Source organism: Tachypleus tridentatus, chromosome 10 (genome assembly GCF_004210375.1).
Source record: "Tachypleus tridentatus isolate NWPU-2018 chromosome 10, ASM421037v1, whole genome shotgun sequence".
Classification (NCBI taxonomy): Eukaryota; Metazoa; Arthropoda; class Merostomata; order Xiphosura; family Limulidae; genus Tachypleus; species Tachypleus tridentatus.
Genome location: NC_134834.1, coordinates 1,935,290 through 1,949,429, shown reverse-complemented (window position 1 = coordinate 1,949,429; position 14,140 = coordinate 1,935,290). Strand labels below are relative to the sequence as shown.

At 35.0% G+C, this 14,140-nt stretch overlaps 1 protein-coding gene across 2 annotated transcripts in view; it reads right to left on the bottom strand.

The window, feature by feature from the left end:
* LOC143228626 (uncharacterized) overlaps positions 1–14,140 on the bottom strand; it is a 123,919-nt gene that overhangs the window by 79,300 nt on the left and 30,479 nt on the right. For both annotated transcript variants that reach the window (XM_076459854.1, XM_076459853.1), the window contains exon 2: positions 2,681–3,518. In XM_076459854.1, the coding sequence (XP_076315969.1) occupies positions 2,681–3,518 (838 nt within the window). The remainder of the gene's footprint in view (positions 1–2,680; positions 3,519–14,140) is intronic.

Sequence of the window (14,140 nt, the reverse complement as noted above, 5' to 3'; positions counted from 1 at the left end):
TGTACTGTACTGACGTAAAGTTCACTTCAATATTGTAATGTACTGATGTAAAGTTCACTTCAATATTTTACTGTACTGACGTAAATTTCACTTCAATATTGTACTGTACTGATGTAAAGTTCACTTCAATATTGTAATGTACTGACGTGAAGTTCACTTCAATATTGTACTGTACTGATGTAAAGTTCACTTCAATATTGTAATGTACTGACATAAAGTTCACTTCAATAATATACTGTACTAACGTATAGTTCACTTCAATATTGTAATGTACTGACATAAAGTTCACTTCAATAATGTACTTTACTAATGTATAGTTCACTTCATTATTGTATTGTACTGATGGAAAGTTCACTGAATATTGTACTGTACTGACGTAAAGTTCACATCAATATTGTACTGTACTGACGTAGAGTTCACTTCAATATTGTACTCTACTGACGTAAAGTTCACTTCAATATTGTACTCTACTGACGTAAAGTTCACTTCAATATTGTAATATACTGACGTAAAGTTCACTTCAGTATTGTAATATACTGACGTAAAGTGCACTTTAATATTGTAATGTACTGACGTAAAGTGCACTTCAATATTGTAATGTACTGACGTAAAGTTCACTTCAATATTGTACTGTACTGATGTAAAGTTCACTCAATATTGTAAGTTACTGACGTGAAGTTCACTTCAATATTGTACAGTACTGATGTAAGGTTCACTTCAGTATTGTAATGTACTGATGTAAAGTTCACTTCAATATTGTACTGTACTGATGTAAAGTTCACTTCAATATTGTACTGTACTGATGTAAAGTTCACTTAAATATTGTACTGTACTGATGTAAAGTTCACTTCAATATTGTACTGTACTGATGTAAAGTTCACTTCAATATTGTACTGTACTGACGTAAAGTTCACTTCAATATTGTACTCTACTGACGTAAAGTTCACTTCAATATTGTACTGTACTGACGTAAAGTTCACTTCAATATTGTACTCTACTGACGTAAAGTTCACTTCAATTTTGTACTGTACTGACGTAAGGTTCACTTTAGTATTGTACTGTACTGATGTAAAGTTCACTTCAATATTGTACTGTACTGATGTAAAGTTCACTTCAATATTGAAATGTACTTACGTGAGGTACACTTCAATATTGTACTGTACTGACGTAAAGTTCACTTCCATAATGTACTGTACTGACGTAAAGTTCACTTCAATATTGTACTGTATTGACGTAAATTCACTTCAATATCGTACTGTACTAATGTATAGTTCACTTCAATATCGTACTGTACTAATGTAAAGTTCACTTCAATATCGTACTGTACTAATGTAAAGTTCACTTCAATATTGTACTGTACTGACGTAAGGTTCACTTCAGTATTGTACTGTACTGATGTAAAGTTCACTTCAATATTGTACTGTACTGACGTAAAGTTCACTTCAATATTGTACTGTACTGATGTAAAGTTCACTTCAATATTGAAATGTACTTACGTGAGGTACACTTCAATATTGTAATGTACTGACGTAAAGTTCACTTCAATATTGTACTCTACTGACGTAAAGTTCACTTCAATATTGTACTGTACTGATGTAAAGTTCACTTCAATATTGTACTGTACTGACGTAAAGTTCACTTCAATATTGTACTGTACTGATGTAAAGTTCACTTCAATATTGTACTGTACTGACGTAAAGTTCACTTCAATAATGTACTGTACTGACGTAAAGTTCACTTCAATATTGTACTGTATTGACGTAAATTCACTTTAATATTGTAATGTATTTATAACTGTACTGATGTGTTTGCTTCAATATTGCATTGTATTTGTTACTGATCTAAGGTTGACAAACCGACTTTCAAATGAATACTACGTCTTTGAATAAAGTGTGTAAAATATGTTAGTAGATCTTTAAAGATGTGGACATGTTACTATTAAAATACCAAACACAAAGGCCCACTTTTTTGCACAGCTAAAACATTTTTGTTGGTTACAAGCGACTATTTATGGTACCACAGTTATCAACCATCATCAGGGCTAGTGTTTACAGAGTTTGCAGAATATATAGTAAGTCTGATGTTACTCAGTAGTAACGACACCTGGTGCAAAGAAAACGTGAGTTTTTTGTCTTGTATTTTTTAATAAAGATGAACGCTGTTGGTTGTGAATATCAGTACACTGACAAGGAATACTAGTCCACGTGTCTTCATTTCAACTTTGTTTCTTTAAATATAAACACAGTTCCGTTGATGCGTTATGTAAACTAACTGGCTACTTCCCTGTTATTTCAGCCTCTGAAGTGTTCCCCCTTCCCACGGGAAGCTACCAATCTCTTTCTGTCTTCCTCATAATTATAGTTTCAATAATACTGGTTGTCAAAAGTCTGAAGAGACGAAATGTCTTTTGTTTTTTTGAGAATTAATATTTTATCTGTTTCATGTCAGTGACAAAATGATATTACAGACACAATAAGTCATCGATACGGTTTAATATTGATTAATTATTGTCTTTGTTTAACTTTTCCTATTACAAGTTTTATTTTAAAAATTATTGGAAATATTGTGATGAGTCAACTTCTGGTCATTGTTAAAACGTCTTTACTGGAAGAAGATGTTAAGCCCAGAATAGTTCAATTCGTCAACCTATTTTTGCTCCACATAATTCACCAACACTTACCAGGGAAGTCACAATGATGTATCCGTCTTTTCTCCAGTTCTGGATTGTTTCTGCGATTGAAAGGCTTACTCGACTGGGCGTGACCCATGAACGTAGCTTGAAGAGCAGAAGTACCGTGCGAAGAGCGGGGGTAAGGCGGAGGGGGTGTACGTCGACCCAGGGGGAACGTTTCTGTGGACGGACTGCCTGGTTCCGAGTTTGGTGGGGTAGGTGGCATACAGACTCTGGACAGGTGATAGTGTGGAAACCTGTAACCTTGCAAGTTATTTCCCGAAGGAACATCTGGTGATGACATCGAACTGGGCATCTGGACCGTAAACTGACCGGGTGTCATTCCTTGCAAGTTCGAAAGCTTCTCTTGTTTATTAGCACCCTGGGAAGTCAAGAAAGAACAAGGCGACAAGGCTTCGCACTTGATAGCTACGACTTCTCGATCCATCTTCATGGGTGCTGTGACGTCTTCCCAGATTGTTGGCTTCACCTCCGGGCTCGGCACCGGTGCTGGCTTCACGAATACTTCTTCGTCGGTCTTCGCGTAACTACACCCAAAACTCGAGCTCAAACCGCCATTAGTTTGGTGATATTGGTGGTACGACGCCTGACCACCTCGAATATCGGGACCAAACCCGTTATTTATCCGACTGCCTTGAATCGCAGACCCGTACATACTGTAGCCGACCATAGCGACCCCGAGATGGGTGTTAGGTACGAACTCTGTGTTTTCTTCAAAGAATTCGTCCACTTGAGACGCACTTTCACGACGAGGTTTCTGAGGGAGGGCTTCTGGCATGCGGGCCCACTCGTGCCGTCCTAAGTACGTGTCCAGTTCGCTCTTAGCCTATAGAGGAGATATACCAGAACACTGATTAAACGATTATTCAAGTTATAATTACAGTTAAGTACAATATACATAACACTGTCACAGTATCATGTACAGAAGACTTGTTTCATCAGATATACTTAACACTGTCACAGTATCATGTACAGGAGACTTGTTTCATTAGATATACTTAACACTGTCACAGTATCATGTACAGGAGAGTTGATTCATCAGATATACTTAACACTGTCACAGTATCATGAACAGGAGAGTTGTTTCATTAGATATACTTAACAGTGTCACAGTATCATGTACAGGAGAGTTGTTTCATTAGATATACTTAACACTGTCACAGTATCATGTACAGGAGAGTTGTTTCATTAGATATACTTAACACTGTCACAGTATCGTGTACAGGAGAGTTGAGTCATTAGATATACTTAACACTGTCACAGTATCGTGTACAGGAGAGTTGATTCATTTGATATACTTAACACTGTCACAGTATAATGTACAGGAGAGTTGTTTCATCAGATATACTTAACACTGTCACAGTACAACCTATAGGAGACCTGTTTCATCACATATACTTGAAACTGTTACAGTACAACGAACAGGAGACTTGTTTCATGAGATATACTTAACACTGTTACAGTATCAAGTACACTAGACTTGTTTCATCACATATACTTGACACTGTTACAGTACAACAAACAGGAGACTTGTTTTATTAGAGATACTTAACACTGTTACAGTATCATGTACAGGACACTTCTTTCATTAGATATACTTAACACTGTTACAGTATAATCTACAGGAGACTTGTTTCATTAGGTATACTTAACACTTTTACAGTATCTTGTACAGGAGAATTGTTTCATTAGATATACTTAACACTGTCACAGTATCATGTACAGGAGACTTCTTTCATCACATATACTTGACACTGGCACAGTATCATGTACAGGAAAGTTGTTTCATTAGATATACTTAACACTATCACAGTATCATGTACAGAAGACTTGTTTCATCACATATACTTGACACTGTCACAGTATCGTGTACAGGAGAGTTGATTCATTAGATATACTTAACACTGTCACAGTATCGTGTACAGGAGAGTTGTTTCATTAGATATACTTAACACTGTCACAGTATCGTGTACAGGAGAGTTGATTCATTAGATATACTTAACACTGTCACAGTATCGTGTACAGGAGAGTTGATTCATTTGATATACTTAACACTGTCACAGTATAATGTACAGGAGAGTTGTTTCATCAGATATACTTAACACTGTCACAGTACAACCTATAGGAGACCTGTTTCATCACATATACTTGAAACTGTTACAGTACAACGAACAGGAGACTTGTTTCATGAGATATACTTAACACTGTTACAGTATCAAGTACACTAGACTTGTTTCATCACATATACTTGACACTGTTACAGTACAACAAACAGGAGACTTGTTTTATTAGAGATACTTAACACTGTTACAGTATCATGTACAGGACACTTCTTTCATTAGATATACTTAACACTGTTACGGTATAATCTACAGGAGACTTGTTTCATTAGGTATACTTAACACTTTTACAGTATCTTGTACTGGAGAATTGTTTCATTAGATATACTTAACACTGTCACAGTATCATGTACAGGAGACTTCTTTCATCACATATACTTGACACTGGCACAGTATCATGCACAGGAGAGTTGTTTCATTAGATATACTTAACACTATCACAGTATCATGTACAGGAGACTTGTTTCATCACATATACTTGACACTGTCACAGTATCATGTACAGGAGAGTTGTTTTATTAGATATACTTAACACTGTCACAGTATCAAGTACAGGAGAGTTGTTTCATTAGATATACTTGACACTGTCACAGTATCATGTACAGGAGAGTTGTTTCATTAGATATACTTAACACTGCTAAGTATCAAGTACAGTAGACTTGTTTCATTAGATATACTTAACACTGTTACAGTATCAAGTACAGTAGACCTGTTTCATTAGATATTCTTAACACTGTCACAGTATCATGTACAGGAGAGTTGTTTCATAAGATATACCTAACACTGTTACAGTATCATGTACAGGAGAGTTGTTTCATCAGATATACTTAACACTGTTACAGTATCAAGTACAGTAGACCTGTTTCATTAGATATACTTAACACTGTCACAGTATCATGTACAGGAGAGTTGTTTCATAAGATATACTTAACACTGTTACAGTATCAAGTACAGTAGACCTGTTTCATTAGATATACTTAACACTGTCACAGTATCATGTACAGGAGAGTTGTTTCATGAGATATACTTGACACTGTTACAGTATCATGTACAGGAGACTTGTTTCATTAGATATACTTAACACTGTTACAGTATCATGTACAGGAGAGTTGTTTCATTAGATATACTTAACACTGTCACAGTATCATGTACATTAGAGTTGTTTCATTAGATATACTTAACACTGTCACAGTATCATGTACAGGAGACTTGTTTCATCACATATACTTGACACTGTAACAGTATCATGTACAGGAGAGTTGTTTCATTAGATATACTTAACACTGTCACAGTATCATGTACAGGAGAGTTGTTTCATTAGATATACTTAACACTGTCACAGTATCATGTACAGGAAAGTTGTTTCATCAGATATACTTTTCACTGTCACAATATCATGTACAGGAGAGTTGTTTCATTAGATATACTTAACACTGTCACAGTATCGTGTACAGGAGAGTTGATTCATCACATATACTTGACACTGTCACAGTATAATGTACAGGAGAGTTGTTTCATTAGATATACTTAACACTATCACAGTATCATGTACAGTAGACTTGTTTCATTAGATATACTTAACACTGTTACAGTATCAAGTACAGTAGACCTGTTTCATTAGATATACTTAACACTGTCACAGTATCATGTACAGGAGAGTTGTTTCATAAGATATACTTAACACTGTTACAGTATCATGTACAGGAGAGTTGTTTCATCAGATATACTTAACACTGTTACAGTATCAAGTACAGTAGACCTGTTTCATTAGATATACTTAACACTGTCACAGTATCATGTACAGGAGAGTTGTTTCATAAGATATACTTAACACTGTTACAGTATCAAGTACAGTAGACCTGTTTCATTAGATATACTTAACAATGTCACAGTATCATGTACAGGAGAGTTGTTTCATGAGATATACTTGACACTGTTACAGTATCATGTACAGGAGACTTGTTTCATTAGATATACTTAACACTGTCACAATATCATGTACAGGAGAGTTGTTTCATTAGATATACTTAACACTGTCACAGTATCGTGTACAGGAGAGTTGTTTCATTAGATATACTTAGCACTGTCACAGTATCATGTACAGGAGAGTTGATTCATTAGATATACTTAACACTATCACAGTATCATGTACAGGAGAGTTGTTTCATTAGATATACTTAACACTGTCACAGTATCGTGTACAGGAGAGTTGATTCATCACATATACTTGACACTGTCACAGTATCATGTACAGGAGAGTTGATTCATTAGATATACTTAACACTGTCACAGTATCAAGTACAGGAGAGTTGTTTCATTAGATATACTTGACACTGTCACAGTATCATGTACAGGAGAGTTGTTTCATGAGATATACTTAACACTGTTACAGTATCATGTACAGGAGAGTTGTTTAATCAGATATACTTAACACTGTTACAGTATCAAGTACAGTAGACCTGTTTCATTAGATATACTTAACACTGTCACAGTATCATGTACAGGAGAGTTGCTTCATAAGATATACTTAACACTGTTACAGTATCAAGTGCAGTAGACCTGTTTCTTTAGATATACCTAACACTGTCACAGTATCATGTACAGGAGAGTTGTTTCATGAGATATACTTGACACTGTTACAGTATCATGTACAGGAGACTTGTTTCATTAGATATACTTAACACTGTTACAGTATCATGTACAGGAGAGTTGTTTCATTAGATATACTTAACACTGTCACAGTATCATGTACATTAGAGTTGTTTCATTAGATATACTTAACACTGTCACAGTATCATGTACAGGAGACTTGTTTCATCACATATACTTGACACTGTAAGAGTATCATGTACAGGAGAGTTGTTTCATTAGATATACTTAACACTGTCACAGTATCATGTACAGGAGAGTTGTTTCATTAGATATACTTAACACTGTCACAGTATCATGTACAGGAGAGTTGTTTCATCAGATATACTTTTCACTGTCACAATATCATGTACAGGAGAGTTGTTTCATTAGATATATTTAACACTGTCACAGTATCGTGTACAGGAGAGTTGATTCATCACATATACTTGACACTGTCACAGTATCATGTACAGGAGAGTTGATTCATTAGATATACTTAACACTGTTACAGTATCAAGTACAGTAGACCTGTTTCATTAGATATACTTAACACTGTCACAGTATCATGTACAGGAGAGTTGTTTCATAAGATATACTTAACACTGTTACAGTATCAAGTACAGTAGACCTGTTTCATTAGATATACTTAACACTGTTACAGTATCAAGTACAGTAGACCTGTTTCATTAGATATACTTAACACTGTCACAGTATCATGTACAGGAGAGTTGTTTCATGAGATATACTTAACACTGTTACAGTATCATGTACAGGAGAGTTGTTTCATGAGATATACTTGACACTGTTACAGTATCATGTACAGGAGACTTGTTTCATTAGATATACTTAACTACTGTTACAGTATCATGTACAGGAGAGTTGTTTCATTAGATATACTTAACACTGTCACAGTATCATGTACATTAGAGTTCTTTCATTAGATATACTTAACACTGTCACAGTATCATGTACAGGAGACTTGTTTCATCACATATACTTGACACTGTAACAGTATCATGTACAGGAGACCTGTTTCATTAGATATACTTAACACTGTCACAGTATCATGTACAGGAGAGTTGTTTCATGAGATATACTTGACACTGTTACAGTATCATGTACAGGAGACTTGTTTCATTAGATATACTTAACACTGTTACAGTATCATGTACAGGAGAGTTGTTTCATCAGATATACTTAACACTGTCACAGTATAATGTACAGGAGAGTTGTTTCATTAGATATACTTAACACTGTCACAGTACAACCTATAGGAGACCTGTTTCATCACATATACTTGAAACTGTTACAGTACAACGAACAGGAGACTTGTTTCATGAGATATACTTAACACTGTTACAGTATCAAGTACACTAGACTTGTTTCATCACATATACTTAACACTGTTACAGTATAATCAAGAGGAGACCTGTTTCATTAGATATACTTAACACTGTCACAGTATCGTGTACAGGAGACTTGTTTCATCAGATATACTTTACACTGTCACAGTATCATGTACAGGAGACTTCTTTCATTAGATATACTTAACACTGTCACAGTATCCTGTACAGGAGAGTTGTTTCATTAGATATACTTAACACTGTCACAGTATCATGTACAGGAGAGTTGTTTCATGAGATATACTTAACACTGTTACAGTATCATGTACAGGAGACTTGTTTCATTAGATATACTTAACACTGTCACAGTATCATGTACAGGAGAGTTGTTTCATAAGATATACTTAACACTGTTACAGTATCAAGTACAGTAGACCTGTTTCATTAGATATACTTAACACTGTCACAGTATCATGTACAGGAGAGTTGTTTCATGAGATATACTTGACACTGTTACAGTATCATGTACAGGAGACTTGTTTCATTAGATATACTTAACACTGTCACAATATCATGTACAGGAGAGTTGTTTCATTAGATATACTTAACACTGTCACAGTATCGTGTACAGGAGAGTTGTTTCATTAGATATACTTAGCACTGTCACAGTATCATGTACAGGAGAGTTGATTCATTAGATATACTTAACACTATCACAGTATCATGTACAGGAGAGTTGTTTCATTAGATATACTTAGCACTGTCACAGTATCATGTACAGGAGAGTTGATTCATTAGATATACTTAACACTATCACAGTATCATGTACAGGAGAGTTGTTTCATTAGATATACTTAACACTGTCACAGTATCGTGTACAGGAGAGTTGATTCATCACATATACTTGACACTGTCACAGTATCATGTACAGGAGAGTTGATTCATTAGATATACCTAACACTGTCACAGTATCATGTACAGGAGAGTTGTTTCATGAGATATACTTGACACTGTTACAGTATCATGTACAGGAGACTTGTTTCATTAGATATACTTAACACTGTTACAGTATCATGTACAGGAGAGTTGTTTCATTAGATATACTTAACACTGTCACAGTATCATGTACATTAGAGTTGTTTCATTAGATATACTTAACACTGTCACAGTATCATGTACAGGAGACTTGTTTCATCACATATACTTGACACTGTAAGAGTATCATGTACAGGAGAGTTGTTTCATTAGATATACTTAACACTGTCACAGTATCATGTACAGGAGAGTTGTTTCATTAGATATACTTAACACTGTCACAATATCATGTACAGGAGAGTTGTTTCATTAGATATACTTTTCACTGTCACAATATCATGTACAGGAGAGTTGTTTCATTAGATATACTTAACACTGTCACAGTATCGTGTACAGGAGAGTTGATTCATCACATATACTTGACACTGTCACAGTATCATGTACAGGAGAGTTGATTCATTAGATATACTTAACACTGTTACAGTATCAAGTACAGTAGACCTGTTTCATTAGATATACTTAACACTGTCACAGTATCATGTACAGGAGAGTTGTTTCATAAGATATACTTAACACTGTTACAGTATCAAGTACAGTAGACCTGTTTCATTAGATATACTTAACACTGTTACAGTATCAAGTACAGTAGACCTGTTTCATTAGATATACTTAACACTGTCACAGTATCATGTACAGGAGAGTTGTTTCATGAGATATACTTAACACTGTTACAGTATCATGTACAGGAGAGTTGTTTCATGAGATATACTTGACACTGTTACAGTATCATGTACAGGAGACTTGTTTCATTAGATATACTTAACTACTGTTACAGTATCATGTACAGGAGAGTTGTTTCATTAGATATACTTAACACTGTCACAGTATCATGTACATTAGAGTTCTTTCATTAGATATACTTAACACTGTCACAGTATCATGTACAGGAGACTTGTTTCATCACATATACTTGACACTGTAACAGTATCATGTACAGGAGACCTGTTTCATTAGATATACTTAACACTGTCACAGTATCATGTACAGGAGAGTTGTTTCATGAGATATACTTGACACTGTTACAGTATCATGTACAGGAGACTTGTTTCATTAGATATACTTAACACTGTTACAGTATCATGTACAGGAGAGTTGTTTCATCAGATATACTTAACACTGTCACAGTATAATGTACAGGAGAGTTGTTTCATTAGATATACTTAACACTGTCACAGTACAACCTATAGGAGACCTGTTTCATCACATATACTTGAAACTGTTACAGTACAACGAACAGGAGACTTGTTTCATGAGATATACTTAACACTGTTACAGTATCAAGTACACTAGACTTGTTTCATCACATATACTTAACACTGTTACAGTATAATCAAGAGGAGACCTGTTTCATTAGATATACTTAACACTGTCACAGTATCGTGTACAGGAGACTTGTTTCATCAGATATACTTTACACTGTCACAGTATCATGTACAGGAGACTTCTTTCATTAGATATACTTAACACTGTCACAGTATCCTGTACAGGAGAGTTGTTTCATGAGATATACTTAACACTGTCACAGTATCATGTACAGGAGACTTGTTTCATTAGATATACTTAACACTGTCACAGTACAACCAAAAGGAGACCTGTTTCATCACATATACTTGAAACTGTTACAGTACAACGAACAGGAGACTTGTTTCATCAGATATACTTAACACTGTAACAGTATGATGTACAGGAGACTTGTTTTATCAGATTTAATTTAGAACTTAACACTGTTCATATTTCGTCACAGATGGACAGCTATTCAACGTATTTCCGTGTATTGATACAGTGTTATTGCCCGACTTTCCATATAATTTCAAACTAATGTTTCTTAAAATGGAAAAGAAAATATTTTGCTAACACATATGGAGAGATGCAGTTTAATCTGGATAAGGCAATGTGTTGTCACGACATGACCTCTTCACTGTATTATATCTGGTTGAGACAATGTGTTGTCACGACATGACCTCTTTACCGTATTATATCTGGATGAGATAATCAATGTGTTGTCACGACATGACCTCTTCACCGTATTATATCTGGATGAGACAATGTGTTGACACGACATGACCTCTTCACAGTATTATATCTGGATAAGACAATGTGTTGTCACGACATGACCTCTTCACCGTATTATATCTGGATGAGATAATCAATGTGTTGTCACGACATGACCTCTTCACCGTATTATATCTGGATGAGATAAGACAATGTGTTGTCACGACATGACCTCTTCACCGTATTATATCTGGATAAGACAATGTGTTGTCACGACATGAACTCTTCACCGTATTATATCTGGATGAGATAAGACAATGTGTTGTCAAGACATGACCTCTTCACCGTATTATATCTGAATAAGACAATGTGTTGTCACGACATGACCTCTTCACCGTATTATATCTGGATGAGATAAGACAATGTGTTGTCACGACATGACCTCTTCACCGTATTATATCTGGATGAGATAAGACAATGTGTTGTCACGACATGACCTCTTCACCGTATTATTATGTGACATCTGAACTGTCGTTTTAATAGAATTATTGATTGCATCTCTGACGTACTAGGCACATTTTACCTTACTATTTTATTATCTTGAACTGTAAGCTGATAGAGTGGTGTAGGCTTCACTTATGCAGTTTATAGCATCCCAGGAGAAAAGGAGACAAATATAAACTTTAAACAAATCATTTATTAGCTTTTCAACTAATTACTTACTGTTGGGGACCTTTATTTATTTAAAGTGAGTAATTTCAACCAGGTATTTTGATTTCTTTTTATACTAAATGTTCTAGTAGATAAAAACAGTATACTCAGTGTAAGATAGAAACACAACTTGGTGATTTCGGGTCTTGCTGGTACTGAATGGTACATCGGTAATTGTAGATTATAACCCATCATCAGTGTTCGTCGATAGTGAACCAGATATTTTTGTGTTTTGTATATCTACCTTTTTATACAAATTGTTGACACATGACAAATGTAGACACATTGAAAGCACATTTGGAATAATAAAAATAGCTGTTGAAAAGTAAGAATATAATGAAGACTTTACTGAGTAAATACTAAAGTGAAAGAGAGATAATATATGTTCTTAATAACGGGTTTCACATTCCAAAGGAGTCAGTAACGTCACAAGTGCTTATTTAACACCATCTTCGTTGTTCGCCTAGACGTAAATTAACCTACAGTTTAAACCAATATCGTGACTCGATAAATATATAAAAAAACAAAGAACATTGTACATTTACTTAAAATGATACCTTTTATTTGTAGAGATAATCTGAATATTTAATTTTGGGAAGAAATATTCAACCATCTTCCACAACACAAAGAACAGTTCAACCATCTTCCACAACACAAAGAATAGTTCAACCATCTTCCACAACACAAAGAACAGTTCAACCATCTTTCACAACACAAAGAACAGTTCAACCATCTTCACAACACAAAGAACAGTTCAACCATCTTTTACAACACAAAGAACAGTTCAAATTCAACTTTAACCATTTTCTACAAAAACAATCATAGTTCAGGTGAAGACTTTATCCATCTACAAACCAATCATAGTTCAGGTGAAGACTTTATCCATCTACAAAACTAATCATAGTTCAGGTGAAGACTTTATCCATCTACAAACCAATCATAGCTCAGATAAAGACTTTAACCATCTACAAACCTATCATAGCTTAGATAAAGACTTTATCCATCTACAAACCAATCATAGCTCAGATAAAGACTTTATCCATCTACAAACCAATCATAGCTCAGATAAAGACATTTCAAAGTTTCATATTTCATAAAGATTACCCGAAATGCACCAGTAAATGTTATGCTCAGTGATGTGAAGGAAAATTACGAGAACGTTAAAGAAGTTGTTAGTAAAGGAAGGGTTAGAGAGGTTTCATAGATTCTCACGTAACCAGTAAGAACCAGAGACGTAACGTTGCTAAAGGAAATAGACAACACAAGAAACACGTGCGTTCCATTCATAAGACAATCTATTGTATAGAAGCTGAATGTATAAAGCGTCGACATTTAGGTTGCGTTGAATAATCGACGTAAAGTACATTTTAGCCGGTCTTTTTTATATTCCATTGTAGTATACATCAGTTATCCTGTACACATCCCTGGTCTCACCGACTTTCGGGACCGCTTTCTCGTGCAAATGCTGTTCCTAAACTTCCGGTCCGTCAAGCAGAGACATTTCAAACGAAAAACCGAAAATCTGCCGTGAGACTTTTCAACAACTTCTAAAGCGC